At 35.3% G+C, this 22,188-nt stretch overlaps 1 protein-coding gene across 1 annotated transcript in view; it reads left to right on the forward strand.

Moving 5' to 3' along the window:
• The first annotated feature begins 2,729 nt into the window (after positions 1-2,729).
• Positions 2,730-22,188, forward strand: part of LOC136025267 (uncharacterized) — a 58,723-nt gene continuing 39,264 nt past the window's right edge. Inside the window, exon 1 of the mRNA XM_065701128.1 lies at positions 2,730-2,876. Coding sequence (XP_065557200.1) covers positions 2,834-2,876 — 43 coding nt within the window. The 5' untranslated portion in view covers positions 2,730-2,833. The remainder of the gene's footprint in view (positions 2,877-22,188) is intronic.

Genomic DNA, 22,188 nt, shown 5'->3' on the forward strand with positions numbered 1-22,188 from the left:
TTAAAAAGGGCACTAGAAATTTTCATTTCCGTTAGAACGAGTCCTCTTGCGACATTCTAGGACCACTTGGTCGATACGATGACCCCTGGGAAAATTCCACATAAATGATAAAAATTCCACATTTTTGTAGATAGGAGCTTGGGTTCTATGGGGTTCTCTGATGTGCTGAATGCGGTGGTGTGATTTCGTTAATATTCTATCTTTTAGGGGGTGTTTCACAAAGACTAAATTTGATGAAACTTATATATTTAGAATTAGCATGAAAATTTGATTCTTTTGATGTATCCTTTAGCATACAAATTCCGTTTTTTAGAGTTTTGTTTACTATTGAGCCGGGTCACTCCTTACTACAGTTCGTTACCACGAACTGTTTGATAAGGCTTCAAGGATACACAGAAGTGTAATGGACCCCTATTTTTCTTGTTTTCCTTATGTTAAAAACAAGCATTGATTAATTTAAAAGAAATTACCTGCTCAAACTAATGAACAAATTTGACGCTTAAAACGAGCAACAGTTTTAAAGCTACTTAATAAATTATAGTTTTCTTCCAAACTATTGGTGATAGGCAACTGCCCCTCGTGCCCCACTCAATGACGCCACTGTATGTATATATTGATTCTCGTTGTAAGTAGTTAACCTCCAAATGAGTCAGCTTTGTTTGCTACCCTATCCTCGGGAAAATTGAGGGCTCTCCAGGGAACACTTAGAATGCTGAAGGGTCTTGTCATCTAACAGCCCGATTCGATTTTTTCACTCTATTTTTGGCATGTTCTGATACTCGCTTTCTGGCTATTGCTTGTAATTCTGACTGTTGCTTGTCTTTTACCCACATATTTCCTTGTTCTCGCTATGGTATTTTTTAGTCGCATTCTTCTTTGTTCTTCAATTTTGTTTTTGAGTACTTTTAATTCTTACTGCTGCTTAGATTCAAACCGTGTGTTTCTTTATTCTTCACTTTTGTTTTTGACTCGTTGTAATTGTTGCTGGCGGGAGTATTCTGACTGTATGCATTTGCTTCTCATTTTCGTTTATCATTACCCTAGACATTTTTAAATACCCTTTACCTAAGCTGCTCAGATTGGTATTTTCTTTGATGGTCTAGGTTGTTCAATTGTTCTCTAGGCATTATGAAACTACTTAAAAGGCCTTTTGTAAGTAAACTAATTACACTTGGGATTTTATTCTTAGCTATGCTCCTTTTGTAATTTCGCATGCGTCATAGTTGTAAGAACGATACTTTCACTTCTGGAGGGGGATTATGCAATTTATCCCTTGAGATGTATTCATAAATATGATTTTTCTTGTCAATCATGATTCTTGTTTAATTTTGCCTGCATCATAGACACTGAAAACGACACAACTCCTGTATATATGACGTAAGTATCAACTATGTCCTGTATAAACTATGACGTAAGTATGCTTTTCGAATTCATAAATTTCCAAGATTAAGGCTCTTAACGAACCTTCTCAAACTTTTGACCAATATATATTGTTTGTTTTTGGCCAAAAGATCCCAGGATGCCAATTTTTCCGAAAAAATATGTACCCGTTTTCGAGAAAAGAAAAATATATTTTTGGGTAATAGTAAAATGTAATATTGTATGTGTATTTCATGATGAATAAATCTTATCTTGACCATATTGATAATAAAAACGTGCAATGAAAAAAAAAATACAAAAACGTATTGCAAAATATACAATGACAAAACAAGTAATTGCCAAAAATAGTGACACACGATCGCTATTAGTGTCACCATAAACACAAAAACAATTCAAGACTTGCACTGGCACAATCACAAAAATAAAGAAAGAACGAAGAAATAAAAATGCATTAGAAAAAGTGGAAAAAGTGAAGTTTATTTCTTCGACATCCGTGAAAGATGTAGTGTCCCGTTTTTATTTCCAGAAATTTTTTAAAGTACAAGAAGCAAATTACAGCCACAAATTATTTGGATTTCTATAGCTTATTGTATATTTTATCTATTACACTGTATCATATACACATACAAACACACACACACATATACACATATATATATATATATATATATATATATATATATATATATATATATATATATATATACTATTTCAATTTTTCTTGGAGCTGCGGTGAAGAGCCATGATCTGCCTGGGTACACAGTACCAACGAAAATGTATCGTTTTCTTTGCAATTATTTTATGGATTCTTAAATTGTAGGAAAGATGGGTCCCCTTATATGTACTATATATATATATATATATATATATATATATATATATATATATATATATATATATATATATATATATATATATATATATATATATATATATATATATATATATATATATATATATATATATAACGTTTGGGTGACTACTGGGAGGGCCTAGGATCAAAAATTAAAACTGTTTGAATAGCCATTATATTATTTTGAATTACAGATTCGTTTACAATTTGTATTAATTTTGGGGAAGGTCCCAGTACCGTCTAACCACTGAGTACCGTACTGGGTCAAGACATAAAACAAATTTTAAGCAGAGAGAAATGGAATTTCGTGTTCATCCAAAATTTATAAAAGATATTATAAGGTACTTGTGGGTCAACTGCCGTTGCGCTTTGTTAATGAAATCGGTAAATAAATGACAGCCCAATTAATACGGTTATGAATAATAGGCTTTTCGATCTCCTTGATTTTTGCGTAAGATTGTGTAAATTGTGAGGTACTAGATTCGTTTTAGAAGTTTACCCAATGTCAAAGCATGGTACTCTACCCGTACCGGCAAATTATTTAAGTTAGTTAAGCAGACTTGTTTCATATCTCTCATAAGTGAGTCGCACTTGCCCATCATGAACGGCTGGATATTTCTTTTACTTTCTTCGGTATTTTCAGGTATTTTTGCTTTGGCATTATTTTTTTCCTTTTAGGTATATAGGATGTATAGTTTTTCTATGCGTCTGTCGTTTTTCAATTATGCTTAAACAATAGTATTACTATTAGTATTCAAACTTCTTTTTTGGCATGGGTGCAAGCAGGGCAAACGGAAAGGGGATAGACATGGACACCTGCCAACTGAGGGATAAATAATAATATAAATTTGCGAGTTATATGCTATAATTATTTGTAAACTTTGGTTGATTCAATTAAAACAAAATTTATATTTATACAGTGCTGGATAGATACACATCCACTAGGCTATTAGGCGGAGATAAGAAGAGCTTTCTCCGGAGAAGAGGGACAGGGCACAAATTTTTAAAGCATAAATTCTCAAAAATCCCTTGAGAGAGGATACATCCGAATATAAAGGACGGTAGGGGTCAATTCACGTCGAACCTCCTTGAAATAAAGAAATATATATGAGAAACCCTCGCACCTAGTGATTTTAACTCCATAAAATTTCCTTATGTGAAATGAATAGTTAACATCAAATTTAAGGGATATGCAACTTATCCTCAGTACAATCGGGACGACAACCACCTCTCAACCTGAATCACTGTCTTTTCTCGCTAAAATCTAACCTTTTTAGTCTGTCGCTGGGCATAAAAGGGTTCATTATTCCAAGCCATAGATGACTTTGGTGCAAATAACTAAGTTTGAGGGCTCTTCAGCTACCTTTAGCCAAAAAGAGCATTGGGCAGAAGGAGACTTGTTTTTAAAAGGAAAATTCAGAGCAAAGTCAAACCTTAAAGAAACGAGTATTCTAGGTATAACAGGAGGTGCGCTTCTCCCCCCCCCCTTCCACTGAAAAATTGGTTAAGGTTACTTACGGAAGAGAAATCAGATATGAAAAAATATACCTTCTAAGAATGTATACCCTAAAAAATATACCTTGAAAACATACCCTAAGAAAAGCACTTCCGATTCAATGCTTATTACAAATACAATTTCCCTGTCATCACAGTTTGTCTCCATCACCCGCTAAATGGGCCAAATATTGTCCCAAGCTATATGCAAGAGTTTGTTGATTTTGTAGGTTTGTAATTTTGTTTTCTTAATATATTTCTTTCCAGTAACTTTTTTATAATTCCAAATGAAGCTAAGCTTAAAGAAACAAATTTTGAATACAGGCTAAGGCTATATTTGGTCCCATTAGGGATGGGGGACGGGCTGGTACAAATTCGGAATGTTAGTGATTATCATATTTAGAAAGAACATTGAATGGTGAACCGAATAATATATTTCTTTTTTTTCCTAACTGATTTCTCTTCTATAAGTAGCTTCAACTGAAAAACCACATAAAATCGAACATTTGAATATCGAACAGAAATTAAGTTAAAAAAGTGTGTTTATTGGTAAAGATCAACTTTAAAGTTAAAAACCATAATGAGGTTATTTTAGGAATGAGCAAAGCTGCCACTCACCTCATCACCACCCTTCTCCCAGTGGCACCAATTGGAGCGAGGCAAAAGGAGGGGGTATTTGTTCTTCTTAGTTCTGGAAAAATACTTCCTTTTTGGTACTTTTAATGAAAAACAAGACCTAAGAGCTCATATGGCACTTGTGACGAGGCGAGAAGAGCTAAGAGCCAAGAGATCATATGGTATGAGCTCTAACAAAATTCTATGAATCAATAGATTGATTTAAAGAGGAAAATATGAGGCTTAATGCCGGTCAGGATTTAAAATAAGAGCTCTGAGTCACGATGTCCTTCTAAATATCAAAATTCATTAAGATCCGATCACCCACTCGTAAGTTATAAATAACTAATTTTTTCTAATTTTTCCTCTCCCTTTAGCCCCCCAGATGGTCGTATCTGGGAAAACGACTTTATCAATTCAAATTGTGCAGCTCCCTGACACGCCTATCAATTTTCATCGTCCTACCCGTCCAGAAGCACCAAACTCGCCAAATCACTAACACCCCCCCAACTCCCCCAAAGAGAGCAAATCCAGTACGATTCTGTCAATCACGTATCAAGGACATTTGTTTATTCTATCCACCAAGCTTCATCCCGATTCCTACACTCCAAGTGTTTTTCCAAGATTTCCCCCTCCAACTTCCCCCAATGTCAAACGATCTGGTCGGGATTTGAAATAAGAGCTCTGAGACATGAATTCTTTCTAAAAATCAAATTTCATTAAGATCCGATCATCTATTCGTAAGATAAAAATACCCCAATTTTCACATTTTCCAAGAATTCCGGTTTCCCCCTCCAACTCCCCCCAACGTCACAGGATCTGGTCGGAACTTAAAATAAGAACTTTAAAGCACAAGATCCTTTTAAATATCAAATTTCATTAAGATCTGGTCACCCTTTCGTAAGTTACAAATACCTCAATTTTCAAAATTACCACCCCCCCCTCCAATTCCACCAAAGAGAGCAGATCCGGTCCGGTTATGTCAGTCACGTATCTTAGACAGGTTTTTATTCTTCCCATCCAGTTTCACCCTGATCTCACCGCTTTAAGTATTTTCTAAGATTTCCCCCCCCCCCCCAATTACGCTTGATCCGGTTGAGATTTAAAATAAGAGATCTGAGTTACGAGGTCCTTCTAAATATGAAGTTTCTTGAAGATCCGATCACTCCTTCGTAAGTTAAAAATACGTCATTTTTCTTACTTTTCAGAATTAACCCCCCCCCCCCCCAATAGATCGGATCCGTTCCAATTACGTAAATCACGTATGTCAGACTTCTGCTTATTTTTCCCACCAAGTTTCATCCCGATCCCTCCAATCTAAGCGTTTTCCATGATTTTAGGTTCCCCCACCACAAACTTCCCCCAACGTCACCAGATCCAGTCAGGATCTAAAATAAGAGCATTGAGACACGATATCCTTCTAAATAACAAATTTCACTGAGATGCGATAACCCCGTTCGTAAGTTAAAAATACCTCATTTTTTCTAATTTTTCAGAATTAACCCCTCCCCCAACTACCCCAAAGAGAGCGGATCCGTTCCGGCTATGTCAATCATGTATCTAGGACTCGTGATTATTTTTTCCACTAAGTTTCATCACGATCCCTTCACTCTAAGTGTTTTTCAAGTTTTAGGTTTCCCCCTCCCAACTCCCCCCTCCTATGTCACCAGATCTGGTTGGGTATAAAATAAGAGCTCTGAGCCACGATATCCTTCTAAATATCAAATTTCATCGAGATCCGATCACCCGTTCGTAAGTTAAAAATACTTCATTTTTTCAGAAACACCCCCCCCCCCCCAACTATCCCAAAGAGAGCGGATCCGTTCCATTTATGTCAATCATGTATCTAGCACTTGTGTTAATTTTTCCCACCAAGTTTCATCCCGATCCCTCCACTCTAAGTGTTTTCCAAGTTTTAGGTTTTCCCCTCCCAACTCCCCCCCCCCAATGTCATCAGATCCGGTCGGGATTTAAAATAAGAGCTCTAAGACACGATATCCTTCTAAACATCAAATTTCATTGAGATCCGATCACCCGTTCGTAAGTTAAAAATACCTCATTTTTTCTAATTTTTCAGAATTACCCCCCCCCCCAACTACCCCAAAGAGAGCGGATCCGTTCCGATTATGTCAATCATGTACCTGGGACCTATGCTTATTTTCCCCATCAAGTTTCATCCCAATCCCTCCACTCTAAGTGTTTTCCAAGATTTTAGGTTTCCCCCCTCCAACTCACCCCAATGTCATCAGATCTGGTCGGAATTTAAAATAAGAGCTTTGAGACACAATATCATTCCAAACATCATATTTCATTAAGATCCCATCACCCATTCATAAGTTAAAAATACTTCATTTTTTCTATTTTTTCCGAATTAACCGGCCCCCCACTCCCCCACAGATGGTCAAATTGGGAAAACGACTATTTCTAATTTAAAATGGTCTCGTCCCTGATACGCCTGCCAAATTTCATCGTCCTAGCTTACCTGGAAGTGCCTAAAGTAGCAAAACTGGGACAGACAGACCGACAGACAGACAGACCGACATAATTGGCGATTGCTATGTGTCACTTGGTTAATACCAAGTGCCATTTAAACCGAAGGTACAATTCATATCATCTTTCCTCAAAATTTTCAGTAACGTTTCATTCTTGAATAAATGACGGCACTATGGCGTTCCCTCCCTTGCTAGAACTCTGAACGTTTTTTTTTTTTCGAGAAGCCTTCTTAAGACACAGCATCAGTTTTTTTTTGCAGTTGAGAAATACTGAAGAGGGCAAGCAAACTCTAAAATAAGATGAATGTTAAAACTTGGAAATGTTTGATAAATGAGAATGGTGATAACTATGTTAAATAGAAGCTCTAAGAAATTGGTCCAATATATCTGCCTATCTTACAATATTTGAAACATAAATTTCCCATAAAGGTCATATACATATAAAATGAGCACAAGATATATGAAGGCGGCACAAATTTTTTTTGGCCTCACTGAAAGAAGAAAAAAATCAGGGAACAAAATCATTTTGTTTTTCTGCTAGATCTTGAAATAAATTTACAAGATTAAACCACTGGTGGTTGGATAGGCCAACCTTGTTTAGTCTAAAACTCTAAGTTTGGTTTGTCCAGGGCTGCCAAATCGACGTTCATTGCAGATTTTCCCCTTTTCGGCATTGATTTTCCCTTTCGTGCCTATCGTTTCGATTGCTGTTTCGAATGAATAAATTAATTTCAGCTAACGGGTGAATAATAGTAGGCACTAAAAATTGAGAAAAGGTATTTTATCTGTCATATGAATGTCTATGGAAGTGAAGTGAAAATTTATAAACGGGCAAAGTCTAACGTGAGTCATTATCAAACAGTTCGTGGTAAGAAACTGTAGAAAAGAGCGACCCGGCTTAATAATAATTGAAACTCTAAAAAACGGAATTTTGATACCAATTGTTAAATCAAAAGAATCGAATTTTAATGCTGATTTTGAATATATATAAGTTTCATCAAGTTTAGTATTACCCATCAAAAGTTACGAGCCTGAGAAAAGTTGCCTTATTTTAGAAAATAGGGAGAAACACCCCCTAAAAGTTGTAGAATCTTGATGAAAATCCCACCATCAGATTCAGCGTATAAGAGAACCTACTGTAGACGTTTCAAGCTATAAAAATATGGAATTTTGTATTTTTTATTAGAAGAGAGATCACGATGTGTGTTTGTTTTTTGTTTGTTTTTTTCCCCAGGGGCGATCGTATCGATCCAGTGGTCCTAGAATGTCGCGAGAGGGCTCATTCTAACGGAAATTAAAAGTTCAGGTGTCCTTTTTAAATGACCAAAAATTGGAGGGCACCTAGGCCCCTTTCCACGCTCATTTTTTTCCAAGGTCACTGGATCAAAATTTTGAGATAGCTATTTTGTTCAGCCTAGTCGAAAAGCCAAGTAACTATGTCTTTCGGGACGACTTAATCCCCCACAGTCCCTGGGGGAGGGGCTGCAAGTGACAAACTTAGACCCTTGTTTAGATATGGTAATGTTTACTGGGAAGTGTACAGACGTTTTCAGGAGGACTTTTTAACGTTAAGGGAGGGGGGTCGAGGGTAGGGCGTTACGTGGGAGTATCTTTCCATTGAGGAATTTATCTTGAGGGAAGAAAATTTCCATGAAGAGGCCTAATTTTCCAAATTTCCAAATTTTCCTAATATTCCAAATTGGAAATTCATAATTTCCACGACCGATTTTCTAGCATTATTAAAAAAAACTAATGAGAAAAAAGGGTTTTTCTCAGCTGGAAGTAAGGAGCAGCATTAGAACCTAAGTGAATAGAAATCATTACCTATATAAGGGGATTCATCTCCTCCACGATACCTCGCTCTTTATGCTAAAGTATTTTTAGTAATTTCAACAATTTATTCTACGGCCTTTGTGATTCACGGGTCATTCTTAAAGAATTGGGACAAAAATCAAGCTTTAATGTAAAGAGTGAGGTATTGACGAGAGGATGAACCCACTCATATACGTAATAAAAATATACAAATATATATGTTCATTACTTAAGTTAATTCGTAAGTTACGTATATTCATTACTAATATAAACGTTCGTAAAAAAATAAAAAGTTCTAGTTGTCTTTTTAAGTAGCTAAAAATTGCAGGGCAACTAGGCCTCCTCCCCCACCCTTTTTTTTTATCAAAATCGTCCGATAAAAATTATGAGAAAGCCATTTAGCCAAAAAAATTTTCACTTTACCTCCACGAGTCAAAGTTTACCTTTGTATCTCAAAGTGTTTTCAACGGACCCCTGTTAGTCAAAACTACGTTATGCAGGTTGCAACGTGTAAGCTTTGATATGTGTTAGTTTTATTTAACATATTTTTGTATGAGGTTCTGTTATGTTCAGGTGTCTATTTCGGGTGTATTTCAGGTTGTTCAGGTGTCATGTGCCTATGCGAGTGTTTGTGTGGGTATTATATAAATCTCCCTTCTTTACCTTGAATATTAAAACTGAAATATTAAGATTTAAACAATTATAGACTCTATGATAAACCAAATGATCACTTAGTGGTTTTACAAATAAACGGTTAATTTATAAAAACCGTTAAAGCAACAAAAACGACGATTAACCAATTATTAGCGGTGACCATAAGAGTTTTGCTTTTGATATGTGCTTTATAAACGGTAAAGTTTTCACTTTTGTTCGCCAAATCAAAAATGTGGCTCCATCAGTAGGTTAACGTACTAAACAAAGTTGGGCAGTTGATTGGACATATTTAGAATTACCGGGTTTTTAGATATAATAATTGTAGCTTATTTATAACCTATTTTATAACATTGATTAAAATATTAAGATCGACATGTTGCAATTTACAACATATTTATTTAAATATCGCATTAAAGTCATTTAAATAACATTATATCATATTAAAGATTAAATTAATATATATATATATATATATATATATATATATATATATATATATATATATATATATATATATATATATATATATACATATATATATATATATATATATATATATATATATATATATATATATATATATATATATATATATATATATATATATATTTATAATTGATACAATATATAATTGATTTACTTACAAAATAGCAGATTCAAAATAGCTATAACAGCCGACTCAGAAAGTCCGTCGCGTAACAAGCTAACAAGCCCAACTTTGCCTCTATATCTGGATCATTAACGAATGGAACTTTTGACTTTTTTGTGTGAACTGACTATCTGAAAATTTTGATCTGATGTCATAGGGGTTTGTAGGGAAGCCCAGGGGGTGAAAAGGGTCGATTTGTCTTCCGATAATATATTGTCCTTTATTTGGGCAAAAGAGATATCATGAGTTTTATTCCAAGTTTTAAAGACCATCCAATCTCTGCAGTGGCCAGAGAAAAAATATGCACAAAACACATCGCTGTTTACTATCTCAGCACTCTAGCATTGACTCTAAAATACCAAATTGAAAAACAAAATAGTGTGTGGATGCAAACCGTAAATAAGTTGCAAGTGACTTTCGGATTACATCACATTAAACAAAGCAGACTTTCCCGTTCTCATTTGTTCTTCCAACATTTGGCATTCTTTGTTTGTTCTAAGTTTTAATGCTCTTCGCATGTATCAGAAAGAAAGTTTTGCTTGTTGATTCGGTCAAGTCAAAATTCATCTGAATTAAATGAGCTTGTCAAATTAATCTCTAGATTAAATCGTCACATTGAATTCAGAAATAAGAGATGCAAGGCAAGGAAATCTTTGTTTTAAAACAGTTAAAATTAGAATTTAAATGAGAAGACTCGGATATAATTTCAGCTGAATCGTACAAATTTCAAATTTATATTTTACAACTATGTCATTCTTGTAGTTCTTCGCAGTAGCTTTTGTAGCTTCTCTGCAGCTAATAAAAGGGATTTTCAGTTGGAATTAAATCTGTATTGAAGGACATAAGAGAACTAATGAAATGAAATATTGGTTTTTAATATAGCCTGTCAACGCTCGAATGTAGTGTTTACACAATTTTTTCAGCTTGATAGAGCTTATTAAAAAAAAAAAACATAACAAGGCCACCCCGAGTCACACTCCCATTTTCGTGAAAATCTGTTATTGATGATGTTTATTGTTCCATAAACTTTGTCACAAATTTATTTGATTTTTACCTCAACTGTAAAATTTATATTTTACTCAGTGATTTGTGATCAATGCCTAGTGATTTGAGCAAGGCTGTTGATAATTCATTTTTTAATTAGAAGTAGGCTTCGGTTCATTTGTGAGTTCATTTGTTCAGTCCATGTTAATTACAAGCTTGTTAAAATTTGAACTACTTTTAACCGAAGCGATATGACGAGAAATATTATTTTAAAGTACCAAGGACAATAAAAATAGAATCTGATGGTTTGAATTGGTTAAGTTGAAACTTACGCAGCAGTATATATATATATATATATATATATATATATATATATATATATATATATATATATATATATATATATAAAATCGGTAGAATTTATTTGTAGTGAAATAGACCCTTCATATGCAGTTCTGAAGTTTTCCTAACAGTGGGTGTCAAGTATAAGAAAAAGAAAGATTGGTGAAAAATCTGAAAAAAACAGCATCAAACAGTTTGGATTTTCTTTGAAGTTATGGTAATTTTGAGAATTCAAAAGAGTGTTAATGTTTCATTTTTTTTTTTACCGACAAAAATCGTTGTCAGCTTTATCTTAAGTAGTTGGCTCATTTATTTTGAAAATACAGTGTTGCCCTGAAAATTTCATAAACTTAAAACAACCAAAGCGAAAATCTTAGAAAATTGTGTTTTCAAAAATGAGTGCACCTAGGATGCATCAGAGGGCCAAAAATATTTTGTTTTTATTTTCTTGGTACATTAAGTAATTTTGAATTTGGATTTGGCTATTTGACATCTGTTTACCATTGAGGAAAAAGAAAGTGCGATTCCAGTCAAAGTAAAGATCGGGCGTTGAGGAGGGAACAGCCCCTTTCATACGCGGAGTAATTTCTGTTCGTTTTTATTTTTAATGTCGCTCCTTACTTTCAGCTCAAAAAACTTGTTTTTTTTTATTTAATTTTTTTTCAAATAGACGGCAAAGTTGCCGACTATGTGTTATTTGTGGCAATTGGTCTGAAATCATTTCTTTTTAGGTGCAATGGGCTTGTGATTTAAGGAGAAATTTGATAATGATGAGCTGCTTGCTCGGGTTCCTTAAATCAGACCAACCTTTCCTAGATTCAGTATCAAAATACAGAATTTCATTGTAAAAAGTATAGAGGCCCCAAGAAAGGATTGTTTACTTCAAACGTACCATTATTTTTCGATTTGTTGTTTTCTTTTGTACATTGAATTTATTGTTTTGGATACTGATAAATTATATTTGACTGAGACTTCAAAAAGAAACAAAATACTTAAAATCTTTGATTTTGCTTTTATAAAGAAAGTCTTCCCCGTTTTGGCTTTATTCTGTTTGTAAGACATTCATTATTCGATAATTGGACCACAAAAAAATGTTCTAAAATAAAACTATTTTCAGTTCAATGCTCCATTATAGGTACTCCTGTATCTTTTTTTCCTATTGTTATTCACACCTATATTCCCTGAGAAGAGTTGGGGTGAACTGGATGATAAAGGCCATGGGAGAGGATTTAAAAAAATCGGAACTTCATGAGGGGATGTAATGAGTGAAACTTTAAATAGATCGAATAGAGGAAAGGTGCTCGCAGCTTTGCAGCTTTTAGAGGAAAACTTTAAGCTATTAAAGGTATAAAGTTTTCCTTTTAGAGGAAAACTTTAAAGCTTTTAGAGGAGCTTTAAATAGATCGAGTGGAGGAAAGGTGCTCGCAGCTTTGCAGCTTTTAGAGGTGCTTGCAGCTTTTAGAGGAAAGGTTTGTTGACCTCTGGTGGCTTGACGCTGCATTGAGTAGTAGTACACTGACTGACTGACTGACTAATTTATTTACAATTAAATACCATTCAAAAACAATTACCAAGAGAAGGCATCAAAGCGCCTGATATAGGACTCCTGCATTCCTTTGATTCTACTGATTACTCAACGATTAAAAAAAAAACAACTCAAAATGCCCTCTTTCATCATACTCTATTCATTAAAAAGAAAGAAAAAATATTATAAATAAATCTAAATAACTATGTTTCGTCAATTAAGAAAATACATTTTATGTATTCACAATTCTTGAGAATGCGTACTGGAAAATTTCATCCGAAACTCTTTACTTTTTGGAAGCGTCAATACTTAGGCCACACTTTTTTTTTCATCAAAAACATACCTATTCATTTGCGCTGATTTGACTTACTGTTAAAACTATACTCGGCCATTGATGCTTGCAAAAAGAATAAGGAATTGGGGAAGGTGCTCCCACGAAAACCGTCTGAATTCCAAATAAAGAAACATATGAATGGAAGTAGTAAAAGGAACAACATGCGTCTTAAAGGCATTGTTTACTTCTTTTCAAGTTGTAAGTCTGTCATGTCATAAACAAAGTCACTACTGGGCAGAAGAGACTAAGGGAAAATCTTCATTAAAGTGCAAAGTATCCCTAAAGTGTGTCAAAACAGGGAAGCCCCCTTTCCTTCCTAAAAGAAATAAATCATAGTTCATCTTCCGTCTCTCCTCTTCAACACTAATGGCTCATGATCATATTTTGCCAAAAAATTAAAATTAGTAGTTATGATTAATATAAAATTTCTTCTTTGATTTATTTGAAACTATTACCATCAACATACGTTCTTGTAGATATTTATGAAAAGGAAATAACATTCGTCAGCAATTTTATGCCTTTTAGTTTAGACATATACCCAGTTAGAAAGTATAATTTTAAGATACACTGCTTTACGTTTTTATGTTGAATTGCTCCGTTAGGGTGCTTCATCATAACTGACGTAAAAAAAAATATGTTTCGTTTCATCCAAACGACGAAAGTTATTTCGAAATCAATTGCTAGAAGTTGCTTTCATTGTATTTTTTTTTAAATCACGCAAAATTAAAACTTATTGCATGCATTTCATTTCATCACAATTAAAGTAAAGAGTGACATGCATAAGTACATACGGGTCATTTTAAGAGTTACATGGGTCACTCTTTACTTACAGTGTGTTTACCGTGAACCGTTTAATATAGACGTGGTTATTTTCAAACAACAGGAAATTTATTGTTAAAAAGACAAAACTCAGTAAAAACGTCTGCCTCTAATCAAGTGAAAAATCTATCAAACAGTTCGTGGTAACGAACTGTAGTAAGGAGCGACCCGGCTCAATAGTAACCAAAACCCTAAAAAATGGAATTTTGGTACCAATAGCTGCATCAAAAGAATCGCATTTTCATGCTGATTTTAAATATATATAAGTTTCATCAAGTTTAGTCTTACCAATCAAAAGTTACGAGCCTGAGAAAATTTGCGTTATTTTAGAAAACAGGGAGAAACACCCCCTAAAAGTCATAGAATCTTAACGAAAATCACACCATCAGATTTAACGTATCAGAGAACCCTACTGTAGAAGTTTCAAGCTCTTATCTATAAAAATGTGGAATTTTATATTTTTTGCCAGAAGGCAGATCACGGATGCGTGTTTATTTGTCTGTTTTTTTTTTCCAAGGGGCGATCGTATCGACCCAGTTGTCCTAAAATGTTGCGAGAGGGCTCATTCTAACGGAAATGAAAAGTTCTAGTGCCCTTTTTAAGTGACCAAAAAAATTGGAGGGCACCTAGGCCCCCTCCCACGCTAATTATTTTCCCAAAGTCAAAGGATCAAAATTCTGAGATAGCCATTTTATTCAGCGTAGTCGAAAAACATTAGAGCTATGTCTTTGGAGACGACTTATTCCCCCACAGTCCTCGTGGGAGGGGTTACAAGTTCAAAACTTTGACCAGTGCTTACATATAGTAATGGTTATTGGGAAGTGTACAGGCGTTTTCAGGAGGATTTTTTTGGTTGGAGGCAGGGGTTGAGAAGAGGGGGATATACTGGGGGAACTTTCCATCGAGGAATGTGTCATGGGGGAAGAAAATTTCCATGAAGGGAGCACAGGATTTACTAGCATTACTTAAAAAAAAAGGATGAAAAAATAAATATGAAAAAGTTGTTTTTTTTCAGGTGGAAGTAAGCAGCAGCATTAAAACTTAAAACGAACAGAAATTATTACCCATTAGAGAGGCTCACCTCCTCCTAATACCTCGCTCTTTACGCTCAAGTATTTTTAGGAATTTCAACTATTTATTCTGCGGCTTTTGTGATTCAGGGGTCATTCTTAATTAATTGGGACAAAATTTAAGCTTTAGTGTAAAGAGCGAGGTGCTGACGAGGGGGCGAACCCCCTCATATCTATCTATTTTCTATATATATATATATAAAAATAAGTTGTTTGTTTGTATGTCTATCGACTGACGGCATTATAAGGATTAAGCTGTATGTCGTCATGAAGTTGTTTGTCGACTGACGTCATGTTTGTCAACTGATGAAATTACAGACCGGGACACCGATATACAAATGACGACCGGGACACCGGGACACAGGGAATATAAATGACGACCGGGACACTCAAAGAGAAATTACAGACTGGGACACCGGGAAACAAATCACGACCGGGACACAGGGAATATAAATGACGACCGGGACACAGGGACACAACTACAACGGGGACGCCAGGGGCACAGGGGGGATATATAAATGACCAGGACACAGGGAATGTTCGAAGAGAAATTACAGACCGGGACACAAATGACGACCGGGACACCGGGACACAGGGAATATAAATGACGACCGCGACACAGGGACACAACTACAACGGGGACGCCGGGGGCATAGGGGTATATATAAATGACGACGGGGACACAGGGAATGTTCGATTAGCAATCACCATCAACAAAGATCAAGGGCAATCATTAGAATAATGAGGTATAGATCTGAATACAGATTGTTTTTCCCATGGACAATTATATGTTGCATGTTCAAGAGTCAGTAAACCTGACAATCTATTTATATACACAGACAATGGGACAGCGAGGAATGTTGTATATTTGCAAGTTTTACGTAGTTGAAAATATATATATATCTATATATATATATATATATATATATATATATATATATATATATATATATATATATATATATATATATATATATATATATATATATATATATATATATATATATATATATATATATATATAAACATATATATATATATATATATATATATATATATATATATATATATATATATATATATATATATATATATATATTCACGGGTGGGACACAGGGACACAACTACAATGGCGCGTAACTAATATGGCGCGTAACGACTTACGCGCGCGGTGGGGGGGGGGGATTGGGGGGGCTCCCACCAACTAGGTATTGGGGTGGCTCGAAGTGCCATCCCAACAGCTAGTATGTAATAAATACATGAGAATACAAAAGTTCTTTACGTAAGCTAATTTATAAGTTACGCATATCTTTTACTTATAAAAAGATTCGTAAAAAATTAAAAGTTCTAGTTGCCTTTTTAATTAACCGAAAATCGGAGGGCAACTAGGCTTCCTCCCCCGCTCTTTTTTCTCAAAATCATTCGATCAAAATTATGAGAAAGCCATTTAGCAAAAAAAATAAATATACAAATTTCGTTTTAATTATTCCTCTGCGGAGAGCCAAAATCAAAACATGCATTGATTCAAAAACGTTCAGAAATTAAATATAAAAAAAACAAGTTTTTTTAAGTGAAAGTAAGGAGCGACATTAAAACTTAAAACGAACAGAAATTACTCCGTATATGAAAGGGTCTTTTCCTTCTCAATGCCCCGCTCTTTACGCTAATGTTTTTTACTGTTTTAAAATGTAGAGTTAAGAGAAAGAGTCAAACTTTAGCGTAAAGAGCGGGGCGTTGAGAAGGAAAAGCCCCTTTCATATACGGAGTAATTTCTGTTTGTTTTAAGTTTTAACGTCGCTCCTTACTTTCGCTTAAAAAAACATGTTTTTTTTATTTAATTTTCGTCTATGATCACATTTGTTCATCAATATAAACTAGATGACCTGACATATAGACAGACACGCAGCCTACGTATACTGCTGTCCACACATTCGACAAATAGAGAAAATTCATGATTTCTACAGTGGTGCCAATTTAGGAAAATCTACGGGGCGGGGGAGTAAAGTTAATTTATCTAAATCAAATTGGAGGGGCGTTTCTGTTTTTTTTTCTTTTTTTTCAATAAAATACAATCAAAAATTTTTTTCAACTAAGTACCAAAACGAGTATTTTTCAAAATGTAGGAGGAGAAAAATAACTTAAATAATAGAGGATACTCTCTTCCCCCATTCCCCCCCCCCATTACCACTTCTAGCTTTCTACAGTTTTTCTACAGCTCTGTATAATCTTTGTCTTTTTCAGATTTTGACGAATTTGTCCCTCTTCCATTGAGGCAATAAATTTTTACGTCTATGCCTCCTGAAAAAAATATTTTAGTTACTTTTCTGACTGCATAGCTTATTTTTATGGCACTTGGTATTTACCAAGTGACATATACCGGTCGCAATTTCTGTCTGTCTGTCAGTCCCGGTTTTGCTAGTTCGGGCACTTCCAGATTAGCTAAGACGATGAAAGCTGGCAAACATATCAGGGACGGGACCAGATTAAATTAAGAATACTTTCTTCCCTAGGGTATTCGCTTAGGAATACCCGATTCAACCATCTGGGGGTGGGGGGAGTGGGAGGACGATTAATTCGGAAAAATTAGAAAAATGAGGTATTTTTTAAGTTACGAATGGGCTGTCGGATCTTAATGTAATTTGATATTTAAAAGGACCTTGTGTCTCAGAGCACTTGTTCTAGATCCCAACCGGATCCGGTGACATTGGGGGAGTTGGAGGGAGAAACCGAAAAATTTGGAAAATGCTTAAAGTGGAGAGATCGGGATGAAACTTGGTGGGGGGAATAATCACAAGTCATAGATACGTGGTTGACATAACCAGACCGGATCCGCTCTCTGTTGGAAAGTTGAGGGTAGGGGGATTCCCAGTGCTTTAGCGAGTTCGGTGCTTCTTGATGTGCAGGGACGATGAAAATTAGTAGGCGTGTCAGGGACCTGTACAAGTTTACTTGATAACAGTCTTTTCCCTGATTCAACCATCTGGGGGCCTGGAGGGAGGGGAAAACGCGAAAAATTAGGTATGCTTATCTCACGAATGGGTGATCGGATCTTAATCAAACTTGATATATAGAAAGATGTCATGTCTCAGATGCTCTGTTTTCAATTCAGATCGGATCCGGGTACACTGGGGGACTGAGGGGGAAAATAAAAATCTTGGAAACCAGAAATCTTGGAAAACGCTTAGAGTGGAGATATAAGGATGAAACTTGATGTGAAGAATAAGCACACGTTCTAGATACGTTATTAACATAACCGGATCAGATCCGATCTCTTTGGGGGAGTTGGGGGATTTCTAGAGCTTTGACGATTTCGAGAATAGGCACAAGCTCTAGGTGCGTGATTGACATAACCGGACCGGATCTACTCTCTTTGGGGAAGTTGGAGGGGGGCTCCAGTGCTTTGGCGAATTCGGGGATTCTGGATGTGCTAGGACGATGAAAATAGGTGGGTGTGTCAGGGTACAAATTGACTTGATAACAGTCGTTTTCCCTGATTCGACCATCTGGGGGGCTGAAGGCTCTTGGTTCTTCCGACCTCGTCACAAGTGCAATATGAGCTCTCGGCTCTTGTTTATCTTCTGTGTTTAGTTGCTTCGGTCTGGCCAATGTACATATTTTTGTAGCACCGTGGCCAGAAGTATTTTTGGGGGTGGGAGAGAGGATCAAATACGTTGTAAGAGAGTGATTTGAATCAAACTACAAAAGGTGTACTTTATAGCTAATGTGTAACTAAAACAACCAAATTTCTTCATAATTTTTTCTTTTCAAATTCGGCTCCCCCATAACTATGCCTCTCATTCTTATGGCTCAGTAAAACGTGAATAGTGCATGCAACTTCGGTAATTCCAGGAGATGCATTATCTGACATCATTTACTTATGTTCAAAACACACTAGAATGTTATCAGATAACTTTCTCCAAATGAGACCCAATAGCTATCAGTGAAAGCATATACTTTCAGGGTTAAGGTTACGTCTATCCGTGAGGCAGATCTTGTTGGCTCCCGCATTTTTTTGTTTTATTGCAGATGAATGAACTGTCAAACAGGTTTTATAGTTTGCAAACATAGATATTAAATTTTGACCCATGGATTTTATTCGAAAGATTAGAACCTTTTTGGGTCAAAGAATCCCCTTAGCATTATTATTCGGGCTTGCAGTATGAAGTTCCTGTAATTTTTAGAAAAGGAAGAGAAAAAATAAAAATAAGTTTAAGTTAATACAAATTCAGCATTTTTAATACACATTCTAGTCCTATTCTTGCAAAAAGTACTGATTTTAGGTCATTTTCTGAAGACTAAACGCATGCGTTATTGAGGCCCTTTTAACCTCTAATGTACAATTTCATATTCTCACAACTGAGACACCTCGTCTCTAATAATAAGATGATAGTTCCTCAGAGATAAGTTCCTCAAGCTTGGGGTATAGAGGTTTCAGCTCATTATAGCCTCTTTGACAGTACGACCTTTATTTTATAATGGGCTCCTGAAATAAGATAAATTACATTGAAAAATATCAAATTTGAATAGAAATAAGTCATGGAAAAACCATTAAAACAGAAAAAGACTTAGAGAATGTATTTGCTTCGCGAACTTTTGGGATCCTTTGATCATTGGGAAAGGAATTTTTCTCGAACTATTTACTGGTTTCACCTATTACATGAACATGTATGCCACGTTGCAAAATATATCTTTATTACCCTTTGTTTAACTACTTTCTGCTATAGACTTAGCACCTTCTCCTGCTACTGGCCTGTACTGGCTGCAGTCATTGATCAAAGTCCGTCAATGAATAATTAGAAATTCGTACCACCAATGATGAGAGTAATCTAAAAAACATTTAATCATCTCGATCTGATTTTGCAGTTTACGTAGGCCTATAGTTCATGATTTCTTATTAGCAGCTGTTACGATTTCATCATTGAAGCTTTATTGTTTAAAAACAGTTTACTTTCTCTCAATTTCGTAACTAAACGGTAAAAAAAAATTATAGTTTTATTTAAAATTTATAGCAACAGAAAAATGATTTGACACCTCTTTACTTTTGCCGTGACCACCGGAATATACAAGCTTAATGGCTTGTTCCTGTCAATAATTAAATAAAAAAAAACTAGTTTTTTTAACTGAAAGTAAGGAGCGACATTAAAACTTAAAACGAACAGAAAATACTCCGTATATGAAATGCGTTGTCCCCTCCGCAATCCCTCACTCTTACGCTAGAACTGTTTGATTTGAAAGCTTCGTTTGAATAAGTTGATATAACTTCATTGATTCATGTACAACGTTGCATCGTCCCAAGAAAGAGAGGAGGTTAGGCGGAATGAGGGTTTCCGCCTAACAGTGATTAAAATGTAGAAACCGTAGGAAATATAGAAATGTAGAAAATCACGAAAACAGTGATTAAACTGTAGCTTGGCACTCTGGCCAATGACACTCCAGGTGTATATTGTACAGTTGGGAGGATTTAGGACGGAGGCCCTACTCTCATTTGTTAGTATTGGTTTTGTTCTAAAACCGACTTGATAACTCATTGTAGTTTCTATTCGTTCGAATAGCACCAATTCACGTCAAAATAGAGGGAGAGGCAATAGCTTATCTAGGATTTTTTTTTCGGAGGATTCATTTTTTGAGGAGGAGGGGGAGGGTTAGAACAAAGTATTTACAGAGTGCATCAAAATTTGATTATATGCATTTTTAATTTTTTTACACATCAGAAAAAAATTGGGGAGGGGGGCTAACCAGTAACCCCCCTGGGCATGGCTTTGAGGAGATGCAAATATTTTTTTTAGAATTAGTAATAATACTATTTTGAAAATTGCTACTAAATTTGTACTTTCGAAGACCCTGGGAAGTTATATGTTTGTTCTCTGTCTTAGGCTCGCACGCAGTAATATTTTAGGGGGATGTAATTAAAAACACTACTATGAATGATTTGAATAAGAAATCACCATAAACTAGGCCAAATTTATGGTTTCGGCGGGGCTGAAATTACACGTTCCTGCCCTGTAGCCACAATTCGGGAGGCCTTAGTACTCTTAACGAAAACATGCTACATCCTCCTCTTGTAAGCGAACAATAGAAGAAATTTGGGATTCAAATGAGTAATATACTTTATTGAAACATTTTGTGTTCTTAAGACATTGCAAAATAAAAGAAGTTTATAGTTACAATAATTATTACATGAATATAAAAAACAATGATAAAACTTAAAACGTTTCGGGAGGTTTTTTTAAGGGGGATTTCCCGGGGGTAATTTTACACGGAGGGGGATTTACCGGCCTGATTTGAAAAACGATCAGAAACTAAATAAAAAACAAGTCTTTTCGACTGAAAGTAAGGAGCAGCATAAAACTTAAAGCGAACGAAAATCGTTCCGATTTTGAAAAAAAAACTTGTATTTTTCTATTCAATCAAATAGTTCGTGGTAATGAACAGTAAGTAAGGAGCGATGCGTCTAAATAGTAGCCGAAACTGTAAGAAACAGAGTCTTGATAATAATAGATACATCAAAAGAATTAAATTTTGATACTTATTCTAAATATATAGAACTCATTAAGTTTAATGTTACCCATCAAAAGCTACGAGCCTGAGAAATGTTCCTAATTTTGAAAAAGGGAAGAAACACCCCTAAGAAATCTGGTAATTCTTATGAAAACCACACCATGAGACACAGGATAACAGAAACTCTACTCGAGAGGTTTCAAGCTCCCATATATAAAAATGTGGAATTTTGAACTTATTGCTAAAAGTAAGATAGCGGATGCGTTTTTATTTGTTTGCTATTTGTTATTATTTGTTTTGTTGTGCGGTCATCCCAAGAGTGACCGTATCAAACCAGCGACCCTAGAAAATTGGGAGAAGGCTCATTTGATTGGAAATCAAAAATTGTAGTGCCATTTTGTGACCAAAAATATTGAAGAGCAGCTACCCGCCCCTTCCCACTTTTTACCCAAAATTGTCCGATAAAAGATTTCGAGATAGCCATTTTCTTCAACATAGTCAAAAGATATCTTAGTCAAAAGAAACCATATCTTTCAGGATGACCTGGCCCGTCACAGCCTCCAGGGGAAGGGCTACAATTATGAACTTTGCCCATTGCTTACATATAGTATTGGCTATTGAGCATATATAAGCATAAAGATATTTTCAGGGGGAGGGGATTTTCTGG

This window comes from Artemia franciscana, chromosome 3 (assembly GCF_032884065.1).
Source record: "Artemia franciscana chromosome 3, ASM3288406v1, whole genome shotgun sequence".
NCBI lineage: Eukaryota > Metazoa > Arthropoda > Branchiopoda > Anostraca > Artemiidae > Artemia > Artemia franciscana.